Source organism: Microplitis demolitor, chromosome 2, assembly GCF_026212275.2.
Source record: "Microplitis demolitor isolate Queensland-Clemson2020A chromosome 2, iyMicDemo2.1a, whole genome shotgun sequence".
Lineage (NCBI taxonomy): Eukaryota > Metazoa > Arthropoda > Insecta > Hymenoptera > Braconidae > Microplitis > Microplitis demolitor.
In genome coordinates, this window is record NC_068546.1 from 4,257,226 (window position 1) to 4,284,216 (window position 26,991).

Genomic DNA, 26,991 nt, shown 5'->3' on the forward strand with positions numbered 1-26,991 from the left:
GATATCTTGTGATTTTTACTAGTGACACTGTAAACTAGAACTTTACCTGATTCACTGAATTTTCACACATAGTATTTATTTTCACAAACAAATTATTTGAATTGTTTACACTTCGAAAATGTGCCGCGTTGTAGGACTTCGAAAGAGTACTGAATTTAATAGAACTACAGTGCATCACGTATAATTATAGCCGCCGAAATAACAAGGTCAGTTGAGCGTCGGTGTGTTTTTCTGTATAATCTTATCATTTACCAAACATTGGTTGGATAATACTGCAATTCCAATAATCACGCTTTTACATCTTTTCATTTGATGCAAATGCTTATGTGATAAGCAAAAATATATAAAATTTGATAGGTATGTTGATGAAACTAAAATAACAAGGTGGTTGACTCTTATTTCTTATTGTCTTCTTTTCAAGATAAGGAAAAATCTTATTGAAAATATAAAACAATAATAATTTGCAGAATATATTTATTTCTTAACTTCGGACAAAGATTGGATTGAATAAAAGGTTACAGTAAATAATTATTTTAGTATGTCACCTTTCATCATCATTATTGTTAGATCAAGAAAAGACATAATTTCTTTGTAAATATTAGTTTCCAGCGATAATATTTCATTTGGTGTTGAGTTTTTTGACATCAGTTTTAAATTATGTGAGTTAATATAATTTTGCATGATTTCCTGGAACAAAGTTACGCACGTATTGGACATTTGAGTGAAATTGACTAAGTTATCGCTATTATTATTTTCACCACGATAATTTTCGGGGTTAAACAAAGATTTGTTTTGATTGTATTCAATTATCGTATCGACGTATCCCAACAAGCTGACGATCATCGGTTTTACTATCTGTAACATCGTGACGAAATTTAATTTTGTGATTGCATCAGTGGATGAAAATGATGTACTAGCTTCGTTCGTCATCGGTAATCTTGCTTCCGGAATTCTGTTTAGTGTAGTCAAATCTGCACGGAATCCACCCGTAGATTGGCTCAATTGACATGTAGACTTACATTTCCATACTATAAACTGAAGTGCCATTTCAAAGTTATCTGCAAATAAAAAACAAGTAGCAATGAGGTACCATGTTAACTGATCTGCGACAAACAATCCGACATCTCATCTACTCGATAGATGGTCAAACCTCGCCAGTAGTGATTTGATTTAGTTTTTTTGCCTTTAAAATCTATTGAATCGTTGGTGACATCATTTCTTGAGGGATAAAATTGCTGGGATCAGTTAGCTGCAGGCTATCAATAACTATCAGGATTTTATATAATTGATAGGAACATTTAAAGAATGTAAATAAAATTTTAGACTTACCAGTTTCATATTTCAGTGTGCCCGCATACGTTTTCCAGTGCGATGATGGTGGTCCATTATTGAGGATGCAGCTCATTGACACTGGTACTTCTTCATTAGATGGAACCGCGACTATTACTTTCTTTTCGTCACGATTTATGATCCATGAATTAGGAATACAAACGTATGAGTTATGCACTGATGAATCAAACGACCCGGGGAATTGTATTACAGAATATTTATATAAGACTGGTTGAGTCATCACGTTGAATGGGAAGAAACGATAAACGTGTGAACTAATTGACTGGATAGTACTTACTGAAGAAAAACAAGTCGCTTTATGATTACGTGACCTATGCCCAAGAAAAATGATGCATCGAAATTTCTTGTCATTGTGTAATAACTTATTTATAAACCACTCCGATTTAAATGCGAGATCAGAGGCTATCTTGACATTTAGAAGATACGTAACTTAAATGGTTATTGCTCCATAATAATTATCAAGTTAGTAGGAAAAATCAGAATTTCGGTTATGTTTTTTAAATAATGTAGAAATTAAAATGTATGCCGCATCATGATGGTTCTTTAAAAATTAAACAAATGTCTCGGAAATTTGCGCCGGTATGAAGTACTTAGATGAAATTTACAACAGTACAGTTCGCAGACAATAAAGGCAATATCTTACAAATAAATCGATTTCCGCGGGAGATAAGAATGTCTGAACAGAAATATCTGGTAAGTAAACATTACTGCCAAGTAATTTTTAAATTGAAAATTTCTACTAAGAAATCACTCCTGGTAAGTATTTTAACAAAAGCTTTGCAATTTGTATAGAGCCATGTGAAGTTCGTACTAGGGACGATCGCTATGTTGAAATTTTCTACATAAGACTATCAAGCTTTAAAAAGTGAATTAATACTACTACTTTTGTTAGAGTCATTTTTTCTTAGCAGATGATGTCATCGCTTTAAGTACTTTATAATAAAACTTTGTTCAATATTTTTGTTCATTATTCAGAAAGCTGTAAGATTTCACAAGCTGCAAAGAGTTTTGTTTAAATTCATTGTGTTTTACTGTATCATCTTTGATGCAATAAGACGATTCAGATTTGTCAGAACTTTGTCGTTCTTTTCAAGCGCTTGTCGACATAAGCTCAATTTTGTCGGCTTTTTCATTTTAATTCTGATGAATATATTGTTGCACCTGACATCATTACAATATTATACAGATGTTATCTACATAATATTGAAAATTCAGCATTGTAGTGTTTGCACTTATATTTATGAACAGAACAATAATAAAATGATTTATGGGCTAGAATATTACAAGGCACAAAATAAACTTTATCTGGCTTAATTTTATTTTTTATGTTTATTCTATCATTAGTTATATCAAAGGGGAGTATATATATATATATATACATACTCCCCCCCGTATGGTGTAACTAATAAATAATAAAATATTATAATTATTTTTTGTAAGTATTTATAATTATTGATTGTAAGTATTCACGAAAATAAAGAGTTTCATCATCATAACAAAAGATGGAATAACAAAGTTTTTTTCATAGTGACAAAAATGATTAGCTTACGGTAATAACTAAAACTGTTATGGTAACAAATGAAATTGCATCATAATTAGCAAATGGATTTGTTATGAGAATGGATGATACAAATAAGAAAAGTATCACCGTATTTCAATGCTGGCATTTGTTACGGTCAGTAATCTTATTTTGTTGTTACAAAACAATTTATTCAGTGCAGCTCGTGTCAACAACTAACACTTCTGTCTTTTCGTTGATTCATTCTAATGCTAATGATTAACTTTCATATTGTTTGTTTCTACGTAATCGTAATCTGGTATTTCTTTCTGCGGTTGAATCCTACTCATTGTACACTGCATCACTCACATCCGGAGACCGTATTAAGTCACCATTTCTGTGCTTATTAACCTGATGGAAATTATGACAAAAAACTTCAGTTGACGCAGTCGATATTCTATTAATACCGCCCTTTCATGACTAGACTCAAACCTTGTTTTTGTATGCAAAAATCGTTCATTTCAATTTCAGCTCCCGAGTTAATACAATATTAGAATATATCGATATCTTAGATTGGATGTGCCAGTGTTATAACACATTTCACATTCGTTTCATAGTTCTAGCTTACAATTAGAAAAGCTAATATACTTTTTAATTAATGAACGGTTAGAAAGCATATAGCTTTTAATTATTACATCATTTAATCATCATAACAATTCAGTTAATGATCTGAGACTCCTAGACCAGAGATTTTAATGTCTAAAATATTAGTAAAGTTAATTACACAACGATTTTATGTTTTGAGTCATGAACTTGTGACGCTTACATACTATCGAAATTCGTTATGGTTCTCTCAAAAACAACATGTTCGATACCTATTAGATAAAGTTTTACGTTTTATTGTTATCACTTCAAATGATACTATTAACCTTTTAATGAGACACGTCTGTGAGATGAAATTGTGACATATGGTGCCACATTCTAATCCCAGTGAAAAAATGACCAATACACCAAGAATTTACAAAATAGATTGTTGAATAAATTGTGGAACCTTCTTTTTACTTTTGCACGTAAGTTATTTTGAGTCCGTGAGTGGTTTTGTCAATACAAGTCTTTAGTCTGAAAGATGAACAGTGAATTTTTCAAAGAAGTAAGCTGGTCCCAATTGACGATAGATAACGAAGCTGGTTCTATTTCCAGTTAAAAAATGAAAGAAACCCGATTGAAAATAGTTGAGGGTTACAATGACACCCATTGCTGTTTGAAGGATAAGTTTTTGATTGCGTGTGCGGTTTTGTGCGAATATAGAACAGTAGCATAAAAATCGGGTTTCCCTAAAATTTGTTTTTGTTTTTCCGGCGCGTGACCTATTGTCGGAATGTCCCGAATAGTCTCTTCTTCATATCATGCAGATGGGAGTTGATATCAGTCTTCCTGCTGGATTTTATTTGAATCTTAAGTGTTATTCGGGTAACATACATTTTTACCATGACTCTACGTGTTTTCAAGTACCGCTGTATTCACGGTTTGTGTATGGTGCCAAACGAGTGGAAAAAGTGTCCAATCTCGACTTTAGAAAAAACGATTGTGAAAGTTGTTCAAAAATATTTTAAACGTTACCGTGCAATAAACGGAGAATCCATGCAATTGCTCGGAGCGCGTGTACGACTGCGGGACTACGGCAGTTTCATACGGTTCTACAAATCAGAGGACACTACATATAATGGAACACAATTTCGCCAGGAGATCAAGAATCTCTGACTCATAGAGTTTGAAGACTAAAATATAAAGATTCCGGGTTTATATATTGGCAAGTCGTATTACTGTATGCAAGACCTTCCGATGACTTTGAATCCAACGTAGTCTGATAAGGTTTGTTTTTTATTGCCAACGAAATGTTTATTTTTACGATTGCACTTAGGTTTTTTCAATACTATGTTTGCGAGTGAACATCTGGATCTCATCCACTCAACACGTGATATAAAACAGTGTCTATTTTTCTAGTTTATTCAAAACGATTAATATGCCATTGCGGTACTTGTGTATTTTGCCAAATGACTGGCAAGTTTATTCAAATGATGTGATAGAAATTGTGCTGTATAATGACATTAAAACCCAATGGAATAACTACAGAACATTACATGGGACATTTATTACCATCGAAAATGTGACAGCTGAAATGATAGACCATCAACGGCAGTTTTGGTTCCGCAGAATTAATGACATAAACAACGACCCAGATGGCACCTACTTTAAGATGCGCATAGAAATAGCGCTTCAATAATTTTGTAAGTTAAGCTCTTTGTTCTCTTGGTGAAAAAGTAGTAAACATCACAATTTTTGGACACATCTGCTGTCAAGATGGATTGCCATCAGAATTATATTAAGTCATAACGTAGTTTTGAAGATCTAAAAAACTGAGTGGAATTTTTCTTAGCGGCCACAAAATTCCGCCACGCTCTGTTGCTTTTCTGCATTTGGTTGGGGTAATATAAATCTAAGCGCTCAATTGGTTTCGTTTATCTCTAACTTAATTTATAATATGCTATTGTTGATAAAGGACGATTGTACATTCAACAAGTTGTTTCTTTGTTTCAGATAATGCCATACCAAGAATCTCTTATCGAAATTACGCTGTGAATAAAGTCTGATTTTTAATTGTATGATGTTGTTTTATTTTTAAGTGTCGTGTTCAGAAAGTGGGTAATTTTTCTTTGAGATACACCTTTTGTTAAAAAAATATTTGAAGGGCTCATGCTAGTGTTTTTAAGTCTTTGTCCCATATAAAAAGGAGGCCCTGTTGTTAAGATGACGCAAAGTGCAGAGTTTCCGTTTTGTGAGTCGATAGCAACGACTAACAACTCAAATTGCATCATCACCGGTCGATCCAATCAGGAAATACTTTTGGCAAACATAACATATTAGCCAATAATAACAATTCATATGTCCCCTCTACGATTGCATCGAAGGTTACAAAACTAACGAGTACCAAAGAGTCTCGGAAGATTGTCGTGATTAAACTCTATCTTAAGCTCAAAGAAGGTTATTCTTTAGGCTCTATGGACCTATCGGGCCAATTCTTCAATGATCAAGTAACACTATTTCGAAAAATCCGGCTACTTATCATTCATCTAGTGTATGGAACCTCATTCTTTATTCCTGGTCCTTCTGTATATAATATCAATCCTTCGAGGCACAGCGACAGTCTAGCCACTGAAAACCAGCAGGACAATATAAGAGGTAAGTGATGATCAATTTACTCGTTTCAAATTCAAAGGCAGATTAAGGCCCCAAGGTATAATCGTTTGAGGGGCCACATAAAAGTATAATCTAGAGCTAACAACCAGGAAAAATCTGTAGGTTCGACCTCTGTCTCCTTTTTGACGCTAAATTAGCCATAAAAATAATTGAATATTCGTTAGCAGTTAAATCCGGAGAAAAAACTAAAATAATCAAGTGCTCACATTATTTCAGATTAATGTATTATTTAGATTTTACAAAAGGAAAGATTGCAAATTAACGAATGCGCATGGCCATACAGTAATAATTAGTTGCCATAGTAACTAAAGCAGCTGTGTGCTTGAAATTGATTTTTATCGGGGCTATTAATAAGTTGTCAAGTGGCTCATGATTGATATTAATGTGTCGTGCCGCGTCTTTTTTCTAATAGATCAACAAGCTAGTGTATACTCTATTAAGCAATGGAATTGAAATTGATATTTATTGAAACCACACAGTTCACGCAAATAGGTCATTCTAATTGTTAACAATCAGCAGATTTATGAGTTAATTCCATTTCAGTTGACACTAGCTCTTAAAGCTACATACGATTCCAATAATTTAGCAGCTTCGCTAAAAATCTCGCGCATTTTAATCAAAAGTTCATGCTCCAATGCTATTGCTTTAATTTTATTCACCGGCATTGGTAGATGCAATAGACGAGTATTGGCTGCTTTCGAGACTTCATTTTCATTTGTTACTGAAGAAGAATCACTGCGACTGCTTTCATCAGAAAAGTCACTCGTTTGCTTTAGTAACTTTGATCCTTTCCCTGCTAATTTGATATCATTATAAGCTTTTCCAAAAGTTTTAACGTCACCATTTATCACACTGCATTTCCGAACCGCAGGTAATTCTTTTTTCGGCTTAAACAATTCTATCATATCACCAAACATATTGGTATTTTGTCGAAACTCAATGTAGAGTACAGCGTCATCATATACATCTGTAAAAATAAAACATTTTACGATCACATCACTATAATTCCTTTTTACTTATCGCTATTCATTGTTTGGCCTTAATAGATGGTTCGAAGTGTTAAAATTTAAGGGATCTTTCATATAAAATCTATATTTATTAGATTACTCCATTGCCCTTAAAGTAATAAATAATAATAGTACTTACTAGATTTAAATTCGATAGTGACTCGAAATACTGGCCATTTATAATTAGGAAGCTTCCTGTTTCTAACATACTTTAATAGCTTTGTTTTTCTTATCAGCGGGTATGCTGCTTCTGTATCCTTATGTGAACGTGACAAAATCCACGAAGACGGTACTACGTTGTATTTTTCTTCTGCCCAATACGGCACTTCTAAGAATTTTATGACATAAAAATGCTTTTTTATTGGTGCCATCTGCAATAAAATATAACAAAATAAAGTAATAAAATGTATTTTCCAATTTTTGATAGTTAATAATTAACATAATTAACTTACATTATGAGCTGTTTATGGCACTACTATAAATCTTGTCAAATTATGGAGTTTTAAAGTTATTTTATAATCACGTCCATTAAACAGTACATAATAAATGGCAATGAGTTGTATCGTTCTGGTATCAGTAGAATGACGCATATTAAAAAAATATCTATATTTGTAACTTAATCATACGGAAATCCTTTTTAAAACAATACAGTTCATGCAAATGAGTGACTTCAATTGTTGACAATATACAGATTTATGAGCAATTATTCGAAAAACCATCGCTTAAATGATAAAGTAGTAAAAAACATTGATTCCATTTCAGTTAACACCAGTTCTTAGAGCTATGTTTATCTCCAGTAATCGAGCAGCTTTGCTAAAAGTCTCGTGTATTCTAAACAAAAGTTCATGCTTAAATGTTTTAGCTTCAATTTTATGCACCGGCATTGGTAGATGCAATAGACGAGTACTGTCTAATGTAGAATAGTGTATCATCGTAAATATCTGTAAAAATACATTCTGACAGTACATCTCTAGGATTCGTTTTCGCTTATTATTATTCACTGTTTGACCTTTATTTGAAGTTTAAAGTGTAGAAAGTTAAAAGGTCTTACGCATAAAAATTATATTTACAAGACACGATACAATAGTGAACTCAAAGCAATAAATAAGAATAATACGTACACGGAGGAAAAAAAATAGCTATCAAAAGTAGATTGTATAGTTACAGTAACAAAGTGCATTATTTATCTACTAGACTATTACTGCAGCGATCGATTGTATTGTTCTAAAAACAACACGTCAGATGGCTCTGAGACCTCTACGTAACGTACTGAATACTATACCACATAAACTGAATTCGTTTACTACTTTTTCCTTATTAGCAGGAATGCAGTTACTGTATCTTTATGTGAACGTGATAAAATCCACGAAGACGATACTATGTGATATTTTTATTCTTCCTAATATAGCTTTTTTAAGAATTTTATGACCTAATAAAGCTTTTTTAATAGTGGCGGCTGTAATAAAAGCGAACAAAACCAAGACATTATAATTATTTTATAGAATTCCTAATAAAATTCGTGATTAACATAATTAATTAGCATTATCGGTCGTTAATGACAGTTCTATAAATTTTGTTTATTAATACGGAATAAATGCTAATGAGATGTGTCTTCCCGGTATCTGAAAATAACACATATTAAAAAAAAATTTGTGAAAAGCAATTGCGTTTGTTAGGCCTATCGATTCACCTTGCCTAGAGACAGTTAACCCTCTATCACTTGACCCTGAAAACCTACTCCTCGTTCTGAGGTCACCTAGAACGTATGTACACCAAACCTCAGTAAGGAAACGACTCTAAAAGAGGTGAACATCAAAAGAAACCGGCTTGAAAACCGGTGGCGCCGTTATGTCGATAAATTAGGCATTAACATGTATTACTGTTCGTTGATTTGTCTATCAGATAAAATCGGAAATAAATGCATGTCCATAAATGATCGATAGGATGATTATTAACGCTCCTTATCTGTTCAGTAGTAGGAAAAATTTACAGTACTAATCAAGTAGGGAAGAGAAAGCACTAAATAAAAGTACTTGAATGTTACTTTATCGATTTAATTGTTAAACATGGATTATAAGCGTCTCCTGCGAGTCCTGGTGTTATTCTATAGAGCCTTTTATTGAAAGCTGAAAAGTACAATGTTAAATATAAGAAAATCCCTTAGAGAATATGTACACCCCAGTAATCATAAAGTAAACAATTGAAATAACTGGGACACATTAACGTCTTAATTGAATATTTAATAGCTATTATCACTATGTTTATGATTAAAAAGAGACCACAGGATTATTTTAATGAACTGAACATAATCATGAGTGACCTATTCCGATTTACTTGTCGAGAAGTCGTCTTGTGAGTTGGTAATAATTTTAATAGCTTTTGAATAATTTAGTGTTGGTATCAGATTTTTTTACTATTCTTTTATAATTTTTAGTGAATTTCGAAGAAATGGCGCTTATGGATGCACCACCAGTACCACCAAAATCCAAGATAGTGAATAAAACCTCACATTCCGGACCATCAACATCCGATTCCGCAATGGGCTCGGCATCTACATCAAGTTTTTCTAAAAGTGGATCAAGCTCTTCATTGATTGAAGGAAAAAATTCATCGTATGCGAAAAGTAGCTGCTTCAAGTCAAATAATTCAAAAAAGTAAAACAGTGTTAACAATGTAATATACGATTATAAAAAAAATAAATGCATTCAATACATTTGATCCAATTGTTTTTAGTTATTGGTAGCAATTACCTACGATATAGAAATGAAAGAACTTGAATAAGTTAGGTAAAGTGAAATGACGGTGTTTGTTTACTCAGTTGTTAATAATTCATATTAATTACTATTCAATTTAAATATAATGAATCACTTTGCGAATGGATATTATACAGTTACGTGAAACAAGTGTGCGCGAATCCATGCATTTCAGCCCATATTAAATGGGTTTGCGAACGCTAACCCACAGTGCACACTTCCCCCACATGAATCTATGATTGAGAAAGTCAGGCGTAAATCGTTCATGACTTGTATAACTTGTCTCTGTCAGAGAAAAAAAAGTCGAAACACCGGTTGCATTTAAAAAAGGTTCTCATTTTTTTACTATACAATTCAAGATCATAATTATCTAAACCGTTGAATAAGTCGACAGAGTTTTTTTCGTATGTTCATCGTGCTATTTTTATTCTTACGAACGTTTTTTAGTTTCGGATCGAACGTTTTTTAGTTTCGGATTGAAATCAGTATAAAAAGATATGTTTCGCAATGGCTACAGACAGAAACATGACATCAGCGCTCAGTCCACTTCTGGAGCGAGGAGCAAAAAAAAGTAATATGTTAACAATACGCTTCAATTTATTTACTTATCTTGAGTGGAACGTAATCAGCATGTATAAACAGTTGGATGATTTTGCGATGGCTGTATGATGGATTAAAAACACACGCTTTTATCTTTACATGAGATCATGCAGGCAAGAGGTTATTTAAATTTCAGCGATCGTTGAGTGCACGTTATCATGAATTCCATTATCGACCCCAAGTGCGCAATAGGCGATAAGAAATGATAAATAGCCGTAATATTTCCAGATTTTATACAAACAATCTTAAGAGTCTAGATATTTGTACTCTCATTGTATATTTTCCCAACAATAACTCTCATACATTAATCCTTGTCTGCTGCTGTCGAAATGTACGTTAGGAATTTTCGGCAGAGAGTAATGCCCGTGCACCGAAAATAGAATAGTGAGTTTACTGTCTGCTTTAAAGACTTCTTGTTTATTTAGTACCTAATTGCGCTATAACTTGTAGTTGCGCAGTTGGTGCGAGATAAAAAACCATTTTATTACCAGCCTGGAAAGTCGGTATACATAGTCAGCTAATGATGTGATTGCACGGTATTTTTACTCTGAAGAATTTCTGAAATTATTTTCAAGGTTATTTTGATCACACCTATCATATTTTCATGAATATAAAGTTTAACTATTTTAATATACTTTTCATTATTTATTGGATTTAACTTCAAAGAGGTACACGTCCATTAGCTCTATAAAACGAGTAAGAAATATCATTAGTCTTTATAAATCTGTCCACATTACCGAATATACGAGACGGAGGAACATAGTCATAAAAATAAAGTTTTCAAAGAAATAATTCTTTCCGCGTTTATTTGGCGCTGTACCAACTTCGTGGGTAAATTTTTTACTCAAAACGACCCATTTGACAGATTATAATATCCGATTGTTTTTTGGCCGAGTAGTCCAAGGAGCTATTTAACCCCTACCGAGGCCTCTCAACTGGCTCTGAAGCTTCGTCCATCACTGGACGTCTTTAGAAACTAAATTATCTGGCATTTCCTTACTAAGAAATGAACGTTGAAACTAATTTATAACCCCATCACCTTAATAAATCAGTATTTTTAGACGTTTTTATGCGAGTAATCACTTAGGTATTTCGTACATTACCTTGTAGAAAGACGTGGAATAAAAAAATTAGCATTGGCGCATCTATAACTGGCACATAAATCTTGTCCGTCAACTGCACGTATTTAGAAATTCATTTATCTGTCATTCCTTTCGCAGGAAATGAACGTTGAAGGTAATTTACAACTACATCACATAAACAAATCAATATGCTTAAACGTTTTTATGCGATTAAACAATTTGGTAGCTTGTACTTTGCCATCGAAGCATTAAAACCTAGCCAGTGGCGCATCTATATGCAAATTGTCATGGTCGTTGTGCATGCTTAAATACAGGTTTGATCTTTTTTCAATATGTCGCCAGGCAAGCTCATAATTCACCTACTAGTCCACTTCTTCAATTATTTTATAGCCACAAAATGGCAGTTTAAAAATCACGTTGATCTGTCCGAGCATGACCGTGACGCCGTTAATTATCATTTGAGCCGACAAATGTCTAGTCGGAGTCTATGATAAAGCTATTAGTCGGCAGTCACGGCCAAGGTCAATATGGTGAATTCCAACTATTCAAGACGTTTTGGTTTAAAAATACTTATCGTTATCTAAACATAAATGATACTGATCTGTGAGCGAGCACTCCTCGCTAAAATCTGACCGAAAGATTAAATAGGTAATACGCCTAACAAACGCCCTTGACTTTGGCATTAAATGTTAGAAGTTCAACGACCGGCAATAGCGATATTATATACTTTAATCAGATCACTTGAATCACGTAAATAACAGCTATAGAGATTACTTTGGCATTGGGAAAGCAAAAAAACAACCTATTCCAATCATAATGTAGTTTATTTTTGTATTGTATAACCGGCATATCTATGAAATAATTTCACGCACGTGTCTATAACTGGATCTTTCGGCAGTCTCCCTATTAATTAATTGGTGGTGACATTAAATCACTGTTAGAGATAACCCCGCTTATATGAATGTAGATTAGCAACAAACGATAATATTCGTACAAATGATGCAACATTAGACTATTATGATTACTAATACAGTATGTAGTTATGCCAGACTGAGAGTCTACGAGTAAGATAAGATATGAAGTTATTATGAACATGAGAAATAAAAACTTAATAGGAAGGGGAATGTTACGTCCTAAGTTCAAAAATTCAATTTGTTAAATACTTTACCTCATAATATCAATGGTGGATGTTCTATTGTATATCCGAATCCGAAAGTATGGGGGTTTATCAATATTATAATTAAAATAATTGAAGTCATAGAATTACGTCATGTTCTTACTGAAGGTAGTAATAATAGCTGTGGTCGTTATTTGTGTTGCTATGCTATCAACTAAAACTTATCAGCTTAATGGTTAAAGTAGTCTTTTACTTGAGTTTAACATATGTGTATGACCTACTGTAATGGGCTTGTCCGTTAATTAATTAGTGACGTGACTCACGTAGGTTAGAACTTATGGCAAATGATTTATTCTTGTAACTATTTCTGAATTGAGCTGATGGAAAATTGATATTTAAAGTACTGTAGTAAAGGGAATTGAAAATCAGCATTTAGAATCTGTAATTTAGACTTCAGTGTGACGATTGCCGCATGCTAGACGAGCAAACAAATTATTTCCGTGAGACTACGTGTATTAACACGAAGTTGTTAACAAGATAGCAGACTATTTCGAGGAAATTTTTTAGTGCTTTCACACATCGTGTCCGTGATTTCGGAACATAACGATAATAAATAGCGATAATAGCCCACACATGAAAATCTTGAATGCAACGAAATATTACTTTGAAGAAAACATTTTTGAGATTCAGTTGATTGAAACGTAGAAGCATATTTATTATTTACGTCAAACCTTCAGATAAGACAAGTGTGATAGGTCTATTCAAATGCATCGTCACTATTTTCTACGCAGTGAAATAAATGCTAATTGTTTGTCAATGTAAAACTAAAATACTGAATTGTAAGAGTTCATATGGTTTATTCAAATTGAGAAGATGACCTGTTTGCATTTGAAGTTATAGGATATAATTTATCGATATTAATATTACTTTATTATAATATCATTCTCATTAAAATGAATCAGAAAAGTGGTTGAAAAATGAAGACCATTTTAAAAGTGACATTCAAAGCAATTTATGGACATACCATCTAATCAATACTCTTTGACATTTAAACTTGTCTGGGATGATAGTTTTGGGATGCAAATAATGCAATAAACAAATAAGAGATCAAGATTTATTTATTTTAAATACAGTCTAGGTATAAAATATAGAAATAAACTTATAGAAACTACTTGTATACTATTTGGAAGGTTTGTAAAAGTATGATGGCGTTTTCGACACTTCGTGTCGGTTCTTTAATGTGTCAATGTTAACCTTCGCCAGTTTTTCAATCGCCGCGTCGATCTGGTTTGTCCTTACACAATTCCGGGCTATTTCCGCCAACCTGCATAAGAAAAAAAGAAGTAATCATAATCGTAATTGGCTTTAACAGGGGTTTGAACTTCTCTGTTACTCTCAAGTTCACGAACGATACTATCTTTGTTGCACTTGTACCGTAAATGGAAACTTTGGCCAAGTTTTTCTTTTAAACAAACGGATGTTATGAAATAATTAAAGCGCACTTCACCAGATTAGACAGTAATGTATCAAAGTGCGGTCTATGTTTTGTATTGAGAGATTTTGTTTCCGAAAAAAATCCAGCCGAAAGTATTTGATTTTCCCTATTAAAGTAAAATACAGCTAAAAACGGTAATATTGACAAAAAATAGAGAGGAACAGTTCCAGACAGGGTGAAGGTCGAATGACGCAGCATCGGAACAAAGACAATGGACGTAACTTTATTACGTTGTATCTCATACTTGACGTTTTTTCCCACAATTTCTGCCATTATAACTTGGAATTTTTATATTTGCCGCCAGTTAAATCCAAACCGTTGAAACCTAATTCCAAGGGTATAAATACAGCTCACTGATTGATTTGTAAACAGAAAACGTATGATTATCTAAGATTTGTCGTGAACAAATACGACTTTTAAATTGATAGTAAATAATTGTTATTGAAATACCTTTCTCTATCCTGTTGCGTGCTGATGCTACGAGATCGTTCCCTCATACCACTCATTCTGAAAATAAAATACCACAATCTGTTTATAATATCGAAACACATTAACATTCTAATTAAATAAATAACTCTTATGTATGTTTGATCGTACTTGCTACCAAGATTGATCCAGACACTGATCCAGAATTTGTGGAGACTAATGATATTAACTAGTATACAAGTCAGTGGTTTAGTACATACTGAATAAGTTATCGCGAGCTTTACTTATTATATAGAACAATAAGCACTATGTATGCATCGAACCACTTCTTGATAAGCTTGTATTTATAAAACAGTTAATCGTTATATTTTTCAGAAGGATTAATTATGGAATTCACATAAAAACTGGGAATGCTTATTAAAATTAATGGTAGCAAAAAAAAAAACTTGTTATCAATTACCTTAAACAGACGCTCATTGTATTAACTGGGTCACGTTTTTATAATAATAAAGTTTTATTTGAAGCTTGAAACTCACTTGGACTACTGTCTCACTACACTGCGTTAGCTAGACTGCCTAAAGCATCTAGATGCGGCGGCATGCTTATTTTTTTGTTAGCAAGCAACGAATAAATCAGTGTTTTAAAATAGATATTTCACCTAGGTTTTTTTTTCTTACTGCTATCAATTAATATTGTTTTACAGACGATTTCGCTTATTATCGAATCCAATAAGACATAAATGTTTGAGTTACTTACCGTGAAACTCATACCACGGAAAAATGAAGTATGTTTGTTACTCAGTAACATTGATTTAAAACTTTAAGGAATCGCGCACTAAACTAACACCACGAATTCGACGTAGAAATGCAAGAGTTTGACTTACTTGACGCTCTGCCAAACATTTTCAATAATAATGTCATTTACCATGTTTTTGTAACCCGACTTATCTGTAAATTAATTTTACGAGCGAGATTGTTATTGAAGCCGTCAACTGTTTTGAAATTTGATAATTGGGGTGACGATTTCAATTACTTTTAGAGATAACCCCACTAATGAAATTGAAGAAGTCATCTATAAGTAACAATACTTATCTATTCACTTGGTATTAGACTGTTATGCATATTGATATTTTTATTTATAGATACCAGACTGTTTCGACTAGGAGAAATAGTTTAAGGTTGCAATTAACAATATTAGAGTCGCTCATGCTCTTAGGGGAGGAATGTTACGTCACAGGTCATAAATCATAACACCGATGACTAACAAATACTCGTTCGGTATTATAACAAGATTTTCAGATCTTATATTAAAACTATTGATGAAAAAAGACGCTTGATAAGAAAGTTACAAGCACAAAATCCATGAAATGACTATTTTAAAATGATTTGCGTGTTGCCTAATAGCCTACAGGTAAGATTAAAATAATATGCACAGCATCATTATTTCTACATCATCTATTAGCATTAATCATGATATAAAAAGAAAAAGAAACTTATTCTATTTAGAAGATTTGTAAGAGCATGACGCCTTTTGGGACGGGTCGTAACGATTTTTCGATGAGTCCAGACTCAGCTTCACCAGCTGGTCTGTGACTGCATTGATATCTCTTTTTTCTCTACATTGACGGGCAATGTCCGCGAATCTGTGTGATGAGAAAAAAAACTTAATTTAAATTGTAATTAGCTGTAGAGTAAAATAAAAAAGTAGGTTAAGATAACAGAAAGTTGCACATTAGTCATAGATTACTAAATGAAAATGAAAAAACCAAAACAATGGCAAAACTAAACTTTCTGTTAACGATTTAATGTTGAATAGTTTGCAAACCAAAAAAAGGCTCCTAGGATATCTCACTCGACGTATTTGTCGCAAACATCTGTGGCTCAGGCCATACATTCACATTAAAGAAGGGCCCATTTTTACCCATTACATCGGATTGTCCTTGTTGGCTTATTTTGGCCCTTTGAACGGGCTTTGAAATTGAGGCTTTTAAACCAGTTGGTAAAGAAAGAATAAGAATTCTAACTTACTTATCCCTATCTTCTTTGGTCCGTATAGCGTGGGTGCGTTCTCTCATACCACTCATTCTGAATAAAAGAAAAATCCTAATTATGATTTTTGAACACTTAATAATCTTATAAAACATATTGCCAAAACTTAAGAATCATTGTAGTTATTAAACAATAAAGACGTTACTACTTACGTGTACTTTTAAAATTTACTATCACTTTTCAATGACTGCTGGTATAGAATGAAGGAATCTAGTAATCCAGACTACCGAATCGGCCTGTGGCTAAGGACGTAATGAATAATGTGAAAAACTACATCTTATGAAAATAAAAAAAGGTAATAAATGCACAGAAGCATTGACCTAATAACTGATAAGCTTGAACTGTGAAGGTAATAAATTATTTTACTTCTTAGATAAGAACCGATTCAATAAATATCTCTTAAAAATGAGAACTGAAAATACGAAGTACAAAATAGTGAAAACAAAATATCTTTTATCATATTATTTATACAATGACTCATTTTGTTTATGAGATCGCGTTCATAGTGTAGCTGAATTTCAAAAATAACTCATAACCGATATTGAGAAGATCTAAACTACTATCTATAATTGCGCATAAGCTGTTTTCAGCTCTGATGTCACTTGATAGATCAAATACTGAACCATTACAAAATAGTTTGTTACGTGAAAACCAAGTACGTGGATAATAGTTTACTCTAAACTTGATTGATTGTGAAGGAAAAAAACTCTTTCTAGAAAATATGGTCAGACCACGTCTTATCATTTTTTCAAAGCGGCTTCATGACTCATATAGAAAACTGGCGCCACGAACGATCCTTTTAAGTCCATCCTGATTAAAGTCGCTCTATTTCCTCAGATAAGAGGGATGTAGGTCTACAGAGTTTGGATTGGCGGTGGATGTGGTTTAATCCGATATGCTAATAGGATGCTCTTTGAATGTCTAGGAATTGTCCACCCTTGGTCACATGATTATATTTCAGACTAGAAATGTCTTCTTAGCAAAGGACAGTGGTTCTAGCATCGCGCGTATACTCAAAATAGGTAAGGAAATACTTACGGAAGAGGCAACAATTGAGAGAAACCGGTTTCAATACCAGTAGCTTCTTTATATAAAGTTAATATACATAATCGTTTATGGATTAGCCACCGTTTTTTGTTGGCACAAGCATTCGAAATTAAAATATAGGAGAATCAAAGGAAAAAAAACAATAACTTTAATAGCTCCTCACCTTGAATCGGGCGAGCCTATCTGAGCCCAACTGAGCTAATACAGCGGCATTCAGCCGGATCGATGACATAATCTTTTTTTTCTAAAACAGGAATAAAATCACAATTCGTTGGATGAAGCTATCGAGGTCAATCCAAAATAGTTGAACCTGGAAATCAAATAACACATATATAGTTTTGTCACTATTAGCATGTAATACTAACTGATTTGTATTCATGTTAAAAACGGCAGAAGCTTAACAAAAGAATTAGTAGTACATGCACATTAAAAACATTCGTGACAATGGTTTTTATGATCGATAAGATTTACGAGTGTACACTGAAGACACTTGTTTTGAATCCTTATCAGTTATTCAATTTTCGTAAAATTCTCTGAAGTTAGCAACGAAATTAATGATAGAAAAAAGTTCAATTTTATTCTTTTAAAAAAGTCGTTCCGCCAAAACTGAATACATATGTCCCTTAAGAGTGCCTTGCTTAATATTTTTGCCATATGCAATGCGAATGGAAAATTTCCTGATAACAAACGTTCCAAGTAGGCATCATTCAAAATCCGATACAAAATACATAGAACTTCGGCAAACTCCTACTAGTAGTGTTTGCCAACCGGAAAATTTCTAACACAGCATAATAAAGTCCACAAAAAGACTTTGCATTTCTGATGTCATTTTAACAATTTTTTTTAGTGGATGACGCCATAATATTAATACTGCATCTGGAAACTTAGTTCAGTATTTTTATTCACCATTCAAAAAGCTATAAGATTATTCAATCAATATAGTGTGATTTTACTATTATTACCTCCGTTTATTACGTAGCTTGATCCGTTTAGAGTATTTGTATTTCTATTGGAGTCCCTAAGCAATATTGCATACGAAAAATAGATATCCGGAAATATACGCCGGCAAAATAGCATACATGAGATAATACTTAAGATGTAAGCCACATATATAGAATTTTGCTGTAGTATATATTTTTTTATGCGGGATAATAAAATAAATCACGTTAACTTATGACTCGTAACATTTTCATGAAACTTGATACTATTTCAAATCAGATTGTTAAATAAGTTTTTTTAAATATTCGTTCTTCTATTAGTCAAAGTATAAGTGGGACTATATATATATATATATATATATATATATATATATATATATATACTACATATATATATATATATATATATATATATATATATATATATATATATATATATGTAGTGGTTCGGCTTCACTCTGCGAGATGGTATTGTACAACTTGCCTCTTGCAATACCTCGTCCCGACACCTATTTCAATATATAACATTTCCAACGTGTAACTTCCAACTCGGCGTCTTAGGTCGGGTATACGAGAGATACACCTAACTGAGGAGTCTCAGCTATCGTATACTTAGACGAAATGCCTCTCACCCCACAAATACATTTTTCCATCGCTCCTATCCTCATTATCATTCACAACGTTGCACTCTTTGGTATGTAGCGATTTAGGCAGAGATTGCTTCAATCTAAACCTAAAGGGTCGTCTATACATATATATATATATATATATATATATATATATATATATATATATATATATACCCCCCCGTCTTATAACTAATAAAACAATATATATTCTGAAAAAAATCATATGATGAATTACTTCACCCATCGTGCAGTATAACTGGGTTTAAATTGAGCTCTAAGCAGTGCTGATATAGGAGACATTAAAAACTGACATCACTATATTACAATTGTATTATGAATTTGGTTCCGGAATCATTTCTAAAACCACTTAAAAATTTTATTAGCTTTGCAGTATGGATTTCAAATGATCGTAAATGTGTATTAAGATGTTCGAGAATTAGACCATCAATATATTTTACTTTACTTCACACTTATTTTTTTGTGAATATTTTCAGCGGCAAATACAACCATGTGTCACTTTATCGTGAAAGATCTGCTGAAAACGTAGTTAAAATCGATAAGCTTAAACGCAGCTATTTAATTGGTGATAATGCGACACTCAAATAACCTGACGATTGTATGTCAGTTCTGAAAATTGTTTTGTTTTTGTAAAAGCTTTAACTATTGCAGAACGATATTTTCAATGAAATACTTTCAGTATGTTGTTAAGTGATTTTGTCTGCAGTGTCGCTTTTGTGCTATTAGATATTAAGTTTAATCATACACAGTGACTCTATACTCATTGGCTCAACATATGTGATCGAAGTTCTATTTAATATTTTTTTTTTTCAGAACTTATTATTTTATTAGTCAAAGCCAGGGGGGATATATATATATATATATATATATATATATATATATAAATGTGTTACATGTACATTTGTTCATTTATAAAATAACCATAGTATTGATAATTTTCTTTCACACTACGATTTTTATTGGTGGTTAGTTCTTCCAATGTGAAATCTATTAGCTTTCCAAATTTTGAACAAAAAGAGTGAACAGAGGGTATGACGTAATCTTAGTAACGTCGTAGATATTTAACAGTAAAATAGCTAAATATAATTCCTGTTTTAATTCATAAAAGAGGAAACATTTAAACCATGATTAGTCACAACAAATACAATAGGCGTGATTAAAATATATGATGATTTCATCCTGCCGGTAATCACACTATTGCATCATCACGGAAAAAATAAACTCGCCGATAACAGCGTACAACTACTGCATGTCAGTTTCCTTCCTTATCCGTCCTGAACCCACATTATTTAATAACGAGTTTAGAACAAAATCGCCTGCTATAGGAGAACCAAACTCGATAACAAAATATCGGGCAGCTCATGGTTTAATTAACAACAGTACCTAATGGTAAATACTGTGTGATATTTCCCCCCCTGTCTGTAAATTTTCCTCAGTCCTTTTTCAGTATTCAACTGATTATCGTCCAAAAGGTGGGTGTAGTGAACTGTTGAATTAAAGTTTATTGTAAATCCTTAATATCGACTGTTTTCCTGACTTTTAAAAATGGATAGTATTCGCAACAGAGGTAATGCATTTTGTGCCTGCTGTGGAGAAGGCAGGTAAGAAAAGTATACTTTCATTGCCAAATCACCTAATTTCAGTTCCGATTTGAGTTTACCGACCTATTTAGTAGAAATCCTTCCAAGTGTATAGCACTCTGTAAACGCATATCTAAACATTCCAATTTAATTAATTTTGTCTTAGGATACCTAGGAGACCACCAAGTTCAAAAATCGCAAAACCTGAAATCTCATGGAGAAGTGAACAAACTATTCAAAGAGATGGACAAAAGAAACTTTTACGTCGCAATACTATTTAAAATGAAACAGCCGTCAATTATCATTAAGTTTAATTACCTGAAAAATTATTTCGGTCACAGTTTTTTTTTACCCACAATGTATTAAATGTAAGGTTCTATAACTACCACAATCTATGTACATTTGTCATGACCGATTGCTGAAAGTAAAAGATTTATTACAGAAATCTGTAGTTCCTATTTTATATTAAAATGTAGTCCTTAAGCATAACGTTGACAATTTAAAAAACTATTATTAACCTATAGCTACAGTTACATTTATTTTACGCCAAGATTTGACACTGATCCATAAAAATAAAGCAAAAACAACGAAAACATAGATGGTAAGATTAATCGCTTAATTAACTACTTTCCAATGCGTCATATAACAACGTTTATGAAGAAAACAGCTTGATCTACCTAACGTTCATTACAGAGTTAATCTACAAAAACACATGGTCAACACCTGATAAGGTTTTATTTGTTTTTAAAAAACATACCGCACTTAGTATTTTTGGGTAAATAACCAAGCATCTCTGCACCTGTAGACTCCACATCGTGTTCCTTTCGCGCGTAATATGTTCATTATCTTTAAATCATGACGTTCACACGCGACATAATACGGTGTCTTGAATAGATAGTTATATATTCCCATGTTTATTCCGGGCTGATTGCACAGCCAGGTTGCGAGCTTATGGTTTTGCGTATAAGCTGCAATATGCAGTGGTGTATTGCCAAAAACTCGCTCTTGACCATTGATGTCAGCACCCCACTCCATCAAAAGTTTCAGTTTTTCCTGAGGGTCAGCAATGCCTGGGTTGGAGACAATGTGGACACACTGTTTTCCATGTCGGTTGAATTGCAGCGCCAGATGTCGATTGGCATCGCTGATTACATTCTTGAAAGCCATCAAATCAGTGATATCGCCTTCACGGCAGAGGAAATGAAGTATATTCTCACCTTCAATGTCGGGATTACTAGCAGAGGCGATTTCTTCGGGAGGCACCATTGTTCGAAGTATTTTAAGTAAGTGATGTTACGTAGCAGAATAACAAATGTATGAATGGATATGACAAGCTGAATGGTTGTACGTCCATTAAATACTTCACTGTTTGTAGTTATCTTGTCAATGTATTTGGACCAGAGCTCGGAGGTTATCTTCCAATTCAATTTGCGATAAACTCTTCGTTAATTGCTGACAGATAAGGCTAATGATCACTAAATATCCAACACTGAATGAAGTTTAACGAAAATATTATTTTATAATATCCAAGATCATGAAAACTATCACAACAGTCCCGCACTTAAAGTATTGTTATACGCCACTCCATGGGCCCGTAGAAGCTTCATCATTTTTCGATCTCGCATTTTGTACGCAATATAATAAGCAGTTTCCTGCTGATTATTACTCGCCCCGAGATCTACTCCAAGCTGTTGGCAAAACCAGTCGGCCAATAGGTAATTTCCAGTACTGGCAGCAATATGTAGTAATGTGTTGCCGGTTCCAAGTTCTTTAGCGTTGATGTTGACTCCAGATTGCATAAGTATTTCAATTTTCATCACAGCATTTGCTCTGTCGTGCCATGCTACTGTATGGATACATTGTCTTCCATGGCGATCGTAACGGTGAAGTAGATGTCTGTCCCCTCCGAAGAATGGTGTAACTTCCATCAGCTCGTAGATACTTCCCGTACGGCAGATCCTGAGGAAAGTGTTCTGTTCATCATGGTCTATTTCTGTAGCTCCTAGATTATTCCCAGCGGTTCCAACTTCTTCCATCATTATGTAATACACAGTCGTTGAATGACGTCGCTCGAAGAAATGTCTATCACTCAATAAAAGAGGATCGTTACTAACTATTTTCGTTACTTTCCGATCACTACATAGGAATTCGTAGAACGCGTTCTAGATATGGTTTCAGACAAACAAAAGTATCGACTATTGAACACAACTATCTAGGTGCTAAGTGATAACGTGTAGGCAATTACCATTTGCCAAAGAACATGCTGTTTAAATGCGGCCAAAAACATATTTGATCACGATAAAACCCCCAGTTTCCGGTGATAAGAAATGCCTAATAGCTGCTGTGATACCAATGGTCATATGTCAGCTCTATCTTAGGAATGTTTATTCAATTATCTACTGTCCGGGAGCAAATGATATATTTTGATACGGCTCATTTAACACATTAACTGATAATAGTTTCAATTACTTTGTTTTTTGCAAGAACTGGAGCCAAAATATTCTCTTATCTTTCTTAGAAATAAAAAAATGTATCTGTGTAATCTATATAACTAGCTCGTTGCTGCGCAGTTCGATTATATTTTTCATTCAAGCCCTTAGTAAGTCAAGGTAACATTCCATGAGATAACACATATGTAACTATGTGATTACCGACGCTCACCTAGTTCTAATCATTGCTTTGCACGTTTAAATAAGATAACAAAAAATAGTTGTGATAGGTCGGGTATTCTTATCTAGCTAGTTTGAATGATGACTAACGCATTAAAATAGCAGAACAAATAATAGCGCCGTACTGATCTTACCTAACAAACAACAGGGTAATGGCCGATAAATGGTTAACACAAATCAATATGCACGATTCGTTTTTGTGGATCTTGCTGTTGGGCAAATAAATTTTGTTTTGCTACGTAGCGTTCGAAACAGCCAATGAACCCACTAATGCTAGAGTAGGAGTCAAGGTCATCTTATATTCTGTTTATTTGTAAATTGCGAAAGGTGCAATAAAAATCCTAATTTATGAACTGTTTTTCAAACGCCGAATGTATTTGAGGAACAAAATCTAGCAACGACTAATTTAGCAGATTTGAAATATGATATATTCATCGTGATTTTCATTTTGGGGAATGGCATAATAGCGACATTATCTGAAATGGCGCAAACTTGGTCAATATACCTTATACTAATAAATCGCATTACAATTTAAATGTCCATTTTAATTTATGAATGAAAATTGATATCGGTATTCGTTTTGCTCATATGTTGGTCATCTGCTTAATTAGGGGTCAAGTTCAAACTGCGATAAGCGTACTTAGTTAATTGAATTAAATAACATCCAAGATAATGCATCTTGAACAAATCACAGTCGAATTGTTTCATTAGACATCGTGCTTTCTTCAGTGTCGGTTGCAGTTCAGTAACTCCTAAATGGTCAAGTAAGTGTAAATAATTATTTAAATAATTTTAACAGTGACGTTAAGAGATTTAAATGTAGGTTAAAGACGGGTGGAGATAAAAATTTGGCCTATTATTTGCAGAATGATTGCCCAACCACCTGAAATACAACCATACAATTTGCTTTGTACTCCCATGAATAAGTCTGAATACTCGAGAATCGTTATGATTGTGCTGATCATGGCCCTAATGATTGTCTTCATTATGGGCGCTGCCTTCATAAGTCTGCTTATAGCAGAATACTTCGCATCTTACATCGAGACTAGTGTTAAAATTTCGCTTGAGATGCTAGAAGAATGTGTGTAATGTAGTGTTCATGGAATAAAATCTTAGCAGAAAGCAGTTTTTTCATTTAAAGTTATAGGATTATTATTACATAAGTAAATTCAAGTAACCAGCTTTCATTTCAGTCGCGTTAAAACTAATATACTCTGCGAAAATAATATTGGTGTTATCGCATAAGCCTATTTTTAGCATAATTGTGATAAAGGTCCACAGTTACGTCCTGCGTACCGCATTCGATGGCGTTTACTAGTGGAGAGCAATCGTGTTTTGATTAATTTCCAGCTGAAATTCAGTGAAAAAAGGTTACAATGGAAGACGAATTTGCAACTGTTGTATCCGTAGAGGTGGTTCCGAATATTTTTGTGCCTATCGAATGGCCTATCGAAGGCTTAGAAAATCTCATTGTGACTTTGGCAAAAAAAATAATTGCAAGGTTTAATTTCTTGAGCCCCATTGTACAGGTAAAAAATATACCGACAAGGTTAATCCGACGTATTTATATGAATACTCCTGCTTATTTTTTTCAAAAAGTGTCTAAAAAGTGAGTACCTTATTATTTATTTTCATTACATTTTGTGAAGTAAATTAAGACAGTTAATAAAACAACTTTTTTTGTTTTTTATTTCAGAGAGATGATCGGTGCTTATGTTTATAATATCGTACTGCCCAAGGAAGGTAATAGCATTCTGATAGAAATAAACAGCGGAAGTAACATCAACAACGGATCATGCCAAAATTACCCAGTGAAAGTCCCTTCAGAAATTACTATGACGTCATATAGCCTAATGCCTTCGCGATTTATGTGAGTTCCTTCCTTTATTTAGTGTATTACTCCGAAATCTACCTTGCCTATGTTTGTTCTTGGTAGGTTAGGGTTAAACAAATATTATACTTCCAGTAAGGAGACATCACGCGACATCGACGATAACAAGCTTGTTTTGCGGCGACGTTTGTTACGGAAAATGAAACGGTAAGTTTTTGGATGCCGCAAATGCTTACTGGATGGATTAATCCATGAATAATATGATTTAACTTTTCAACAGGACGTCCCACCGAGTGCGCAAGTGCCACCATTAAAACAGAAAGTCAGTGTTTTAGCGGCTACAAGAAACAGACTGGGGTGAGTTGTTTGTGTCATCTACTGTAGAAGTCCCGGGTTCCATTCAAAGCTAATTTTAATGCTAAACAAACTGCACTTTGAATTGTATTCCAATTTGTTATGCTAAGGAAAACTCGGAAGCATTCTAGAAGAAACATTCTACCCTGTCATCAAAAGGACATTCTTGCTCCTTACATGTTTATAATATTGTCAATTTTTCTTGTTACAGGTAAACCTGAAGCTCTGTTACCGCATCCATCATAGTGCCTATTTTAACGTATGTTTATTTTTTTAATCATGTTAGATTATTGTGATTATACTAGAAAGCATATCTGTTTCTTTGATATTGTTGCAGTAGGTACTCATGTACTTTGGTATAAATTTAAAAAATAAAATAGTTTTTTAATGTTATTGAGTTTTTTAGTCTCCTTTTTTTGGGTAAAGAGAAACAGCCTTGGTCGAGACTCATGTCAATTATACTATTTAGACTTTGACACTCCTTATTAGGCTTAGCAATATATACCTAATAAGTTTCTAGATAACAATAATACTACATATCAAGTAGTGACGCACATACGCAATACCTAAATTGGCATTACAAGGCTATCTAAGTTCAATTACCACTCAGTATATTAAAAACAATCCATCTTGTACACTATTAACACACAGCTAGGTGCATATTATATAATACTAAATCAACAAATACACATCTTGCTTATTATTCCAACTTTTAAAGACCATGCTCTTTGAAACATAGTATCTCATCTCTTTTGAAAGTCTAAGCAGGTCATGAACTGACTACCTTTGTTATTGTGTTCATAGTTTCTACATTTATTATTTGGCCTGACCTTGTATGCTATTGCGCAATATTGGCTAATTTGTTTCAATTACTTTCGATGCTATCTCTCATTGTAATAACAAGGAATCAATTGGCATTTACATTAATCTAATTCCGGTGATTGAATGTTGTGCTGACAGCTAATTGATAAATGTACAATACATATAAATGTTACTCAATAATAAACAACCTTGTTTATTGATGCTTTTAATTACATGCCACAATTGAAATTGTATCCAAATGCGAATCCATGACTTAATCCTAAAAATCTTAATATAGCTTAGCCTATTTATGAGTTAATATTTTAATGCTGGAGTCTGACAACCAATTCCATGTTCAGATGGGTCGTTGTAAAACTAGAGGAAGCGCTTTGCACCCGCGGCAGAGCCGTCGTACAGAAGCAGCTGTGTAAACAATCATAACTAGGGCATTGTTACTATACATAATGTAAGGTTAGAATGGGTGGAAAAG

The 26,991-nt window shown here is 33.3% G+C and overlaps 7 protein-coding genes across 11 annotated transcripts in view; 2 read left to right on the plus strand and 5 right to left on the minus strand.

Annotated features, from left to right (window-relative positions):
* LOC128667307 (uncharacterized) overlaps positions 1–21,284 on the plus strand; it is a 38,245-nt gene extending 16,961 nt beyond the window's left edge. For 2 of the 3 annotated variants that reach the window (XR_008403326.1, XR_008403325.1), the window contains exon 2: positions 21,013–21,284. Coding sequence is in view for 1 of the 3 variants with exons in the window: in XM_053736899.1 (XP_053592874.1) it covers positions 20,812–20,867; positions 21,013–21,127 (171 nt within the window). In the remaining 2 variants the exon portion in view is untranslated. Of the gene's footprint in view, positions 1–20,131; positions 20,868–21,012 lie in introns of those variants that run through there. The other variant, XM_053736899.1, reaches the window with a different exon arrangement.
* On the minus strand, positions 515–5,440 carry LOC103579085 (uncharacterized). The gene is made up of 2 exons (XM_008560383.3): positions 1,330–5,440; positions 515–1,058 (listed from the first exon to the last, which is right to left on the minus strand). The coding sequence occupies exons 1-2, from the start codon at positions 1,568–1,570 to the stop codon at positions 529–531; spliced, it is 771 nt and encodes a 256-aa protein (XP_008558605.1). The 5' UTR covers positions 1,571–5,440; the 3' UTR covers positions 515–528.
* LOC103579084 (hypothetical protein) lies at positions 5,449–7,637 on the minus strand. Its single transcript, NM_001414759.1, has 3 exons — positions 7,566–7,637; positions 7,253–7,484; positions 5,449–7,073 (listed from the first exon to the last, which is right to left on the minus strand). The coding sequence occupies exons 2-3, from the start codon at positions 7,482–7,484 to the stop codon at positions 6,646–6,648; spliced, it is 660 nt and encodes a 219-aa protein (NP_001401688.1). The 5' UTR covers positions 7,566–7,637; the 3' UTR covers positions 5,449–6,645.
* Positions 16,003–18,968, minus strand: LOC103579083 (uncharacterized). Its single transcript, XM_053736898.1, has 3 exons — positions 17,845–18,968; positions 16,614–16,876; positions 16,003–16,228 (listed from the first exon to the last, which is right to left on the minus strand). The coding sequence occupies exons 2-3, from the start codon at positions 16,727–16,729 to the stop codon at positions 16,084–16,086; spliced, it is 261 nt and encodes an 86-aa protein (XP_053592873.1). The 5' UTR covers positions 16,730–16,876; positions 17,845–18,968; the 3' UTR covers positions 16,003–16,083.
* Positions 21,285–21,392: 108 nt separating the features above from the next.
* On the minus strand, positions 21,393–22,130 carry LOC103579081 (NF-kappa-B inhibitor cactus). The gene has a single exon (NM_001414754.1). It carries the CDS (start codon positions 22,110–22,112, stop codon positions 21,609–21,611), a length of 504 nt encoding a protein of 167 aa, NP_001401683.1. The 5' UTR covers positions 22,113–22,130; the 3' UTR covers positions 21,393–21,608.
* A 245-nt stretch (positions 22,131–22,375) lies between these two features.
* LOC103579080 (uncharacterized) lies at positions 22,376–24,360 on the minus strand. The gene has a single exon (NM_001414753.1). It carries the CDS (start codon positions 22,883–22,885, stop codon positions 22,391–22,393), a length of 495 nt encoding a protein of 164 aa, NP_001401682.1. The 5' UTR covers positions 22,886–24,360; the 3' UTR covers positions 22,376–22,390.
* Positions 24,361–24,609: 249 nt separating this feature from the next.
* On the plus strand, positions 24,610–26,010 carry LOC103579078 (uncharacterized). Of its 3 annotated transcripts, NM_001414758.1 has the most exons (5): positions 24,610–25,124; positions 25,212–25,385; positions 25,482–25,531; positions 25,627–25,703; positions 25,912–26,010. In NM_001414758.1, exons 1-5 carry the CDS (start codon positions 24,892–24,894, stop codon positions 25,975–25,977), a joined length of 600 nt encoding a protein of 199 aa, NP_001401687.1. In that variant the 5' UTR covers positions 24,610–24,891; the 3' UTR covers positions 25,978–26,010. The 3 variants fall into 3 exon arrangements, with proteins under 3 accessions (NP_001401687.1, XP_014299758.1, XP_008558595.1); XM_014444272.2 differs by lacking the exon at positions 25,912–26,010 and having other exon boundaries at positions 24,626–25,124; positions 25,452–25,553; positions 25,627–25,699; XM_008560373.3 differs by lacking the exon at positions 25,912–26,010 and having other exon boundaries at positions 24,626–25,124; positions 25,482–25,553; positions 25,627–25,699.
* The last annotated feature ends 981 nt before the right edge of the window (positions 26,011–26,991 follow it).

Excerpts from the sequence above, each read along its gene's own strand:
- LOC103579080 (NM_001414753.1), bottom strand. The coding sequence starts at position 22,885 with ATGATGGAAGAAGTTGGAACCGCTGGGAATAATCTAGGAGCTACAGAA.
- LOC103579085 (XM_008560383.3), bottom strand. The coding sequence starts at position 1,570 with ATGACTCAACCAGTCTTATATAAATATTCTGTAATACAATTCCCCGGG. Across the intron at positions 1,059-1,329 it reads CACACTGAAATATGAAACTG|ATAACTTTGAAATGGCACTT; the intron begins GTAAGTCTAAAA and ends TTTTATTTGCAG.
- LOC103579083 (XM_053736898.1), bottom strand. The coding sequence starts at position 16,729 with ATGTTTTATAAGATTATTAAGTGTTCAAAAATCATAATTAGGATTTTT. Across the intron at positions 16,229-16,613 it reads ACCAAAGAAGATAGGGATAA|ATTCGCGGACATTGCCCGTC; the intron begins GTAAGTTAGAAT and ends CTCATCACACAG.
- LOC103579084 (NM_001414759.1), bottom strand. The coding sequence starts at position 7,484 with ATGGCACCAATAAAAAAGCATTTTTATGTCATAAAATTCTTAGAAGTG. Across the intron at positions 7,074-7,252 it reads CACTATCGAATTTAAATCTA|ATGTATATGATGACGCTGTA; the intron begins GTAAGTACTATT and ends TTATTTTTACAG.
- LOC103579078 (NM_001414758.1), top strand. The coding sequence starts at position 24,892 with ATGGAAGACGAATTTGCAACTGTTGTATCCGTAGAGGTGGTTCCGAAT. Across the intron at positions 25,386-25,481 it reads CTAATGCCTTCGCGATTTAT|TAAGGAGACATCACGCGACA; the intron begins GTGAGTTCCTTC and ends TTATACTTCCAG. Across the intron at positions 25,704-25,911 it reads GCTACAAGAAACAGACTGGG|GTAAACCTGAAGCTCTGTTA; the intron begins GTGAGTTGTTTG and ends TTCTTGTTACAG.
- LOC103579081 (NM_001414754.1), bottom strand. The coding sequence starts at position 22,112 with ATGGTGCCTCCCGAAGAAATCGCCTCTGCTAGTAATCCCGACATTGAA.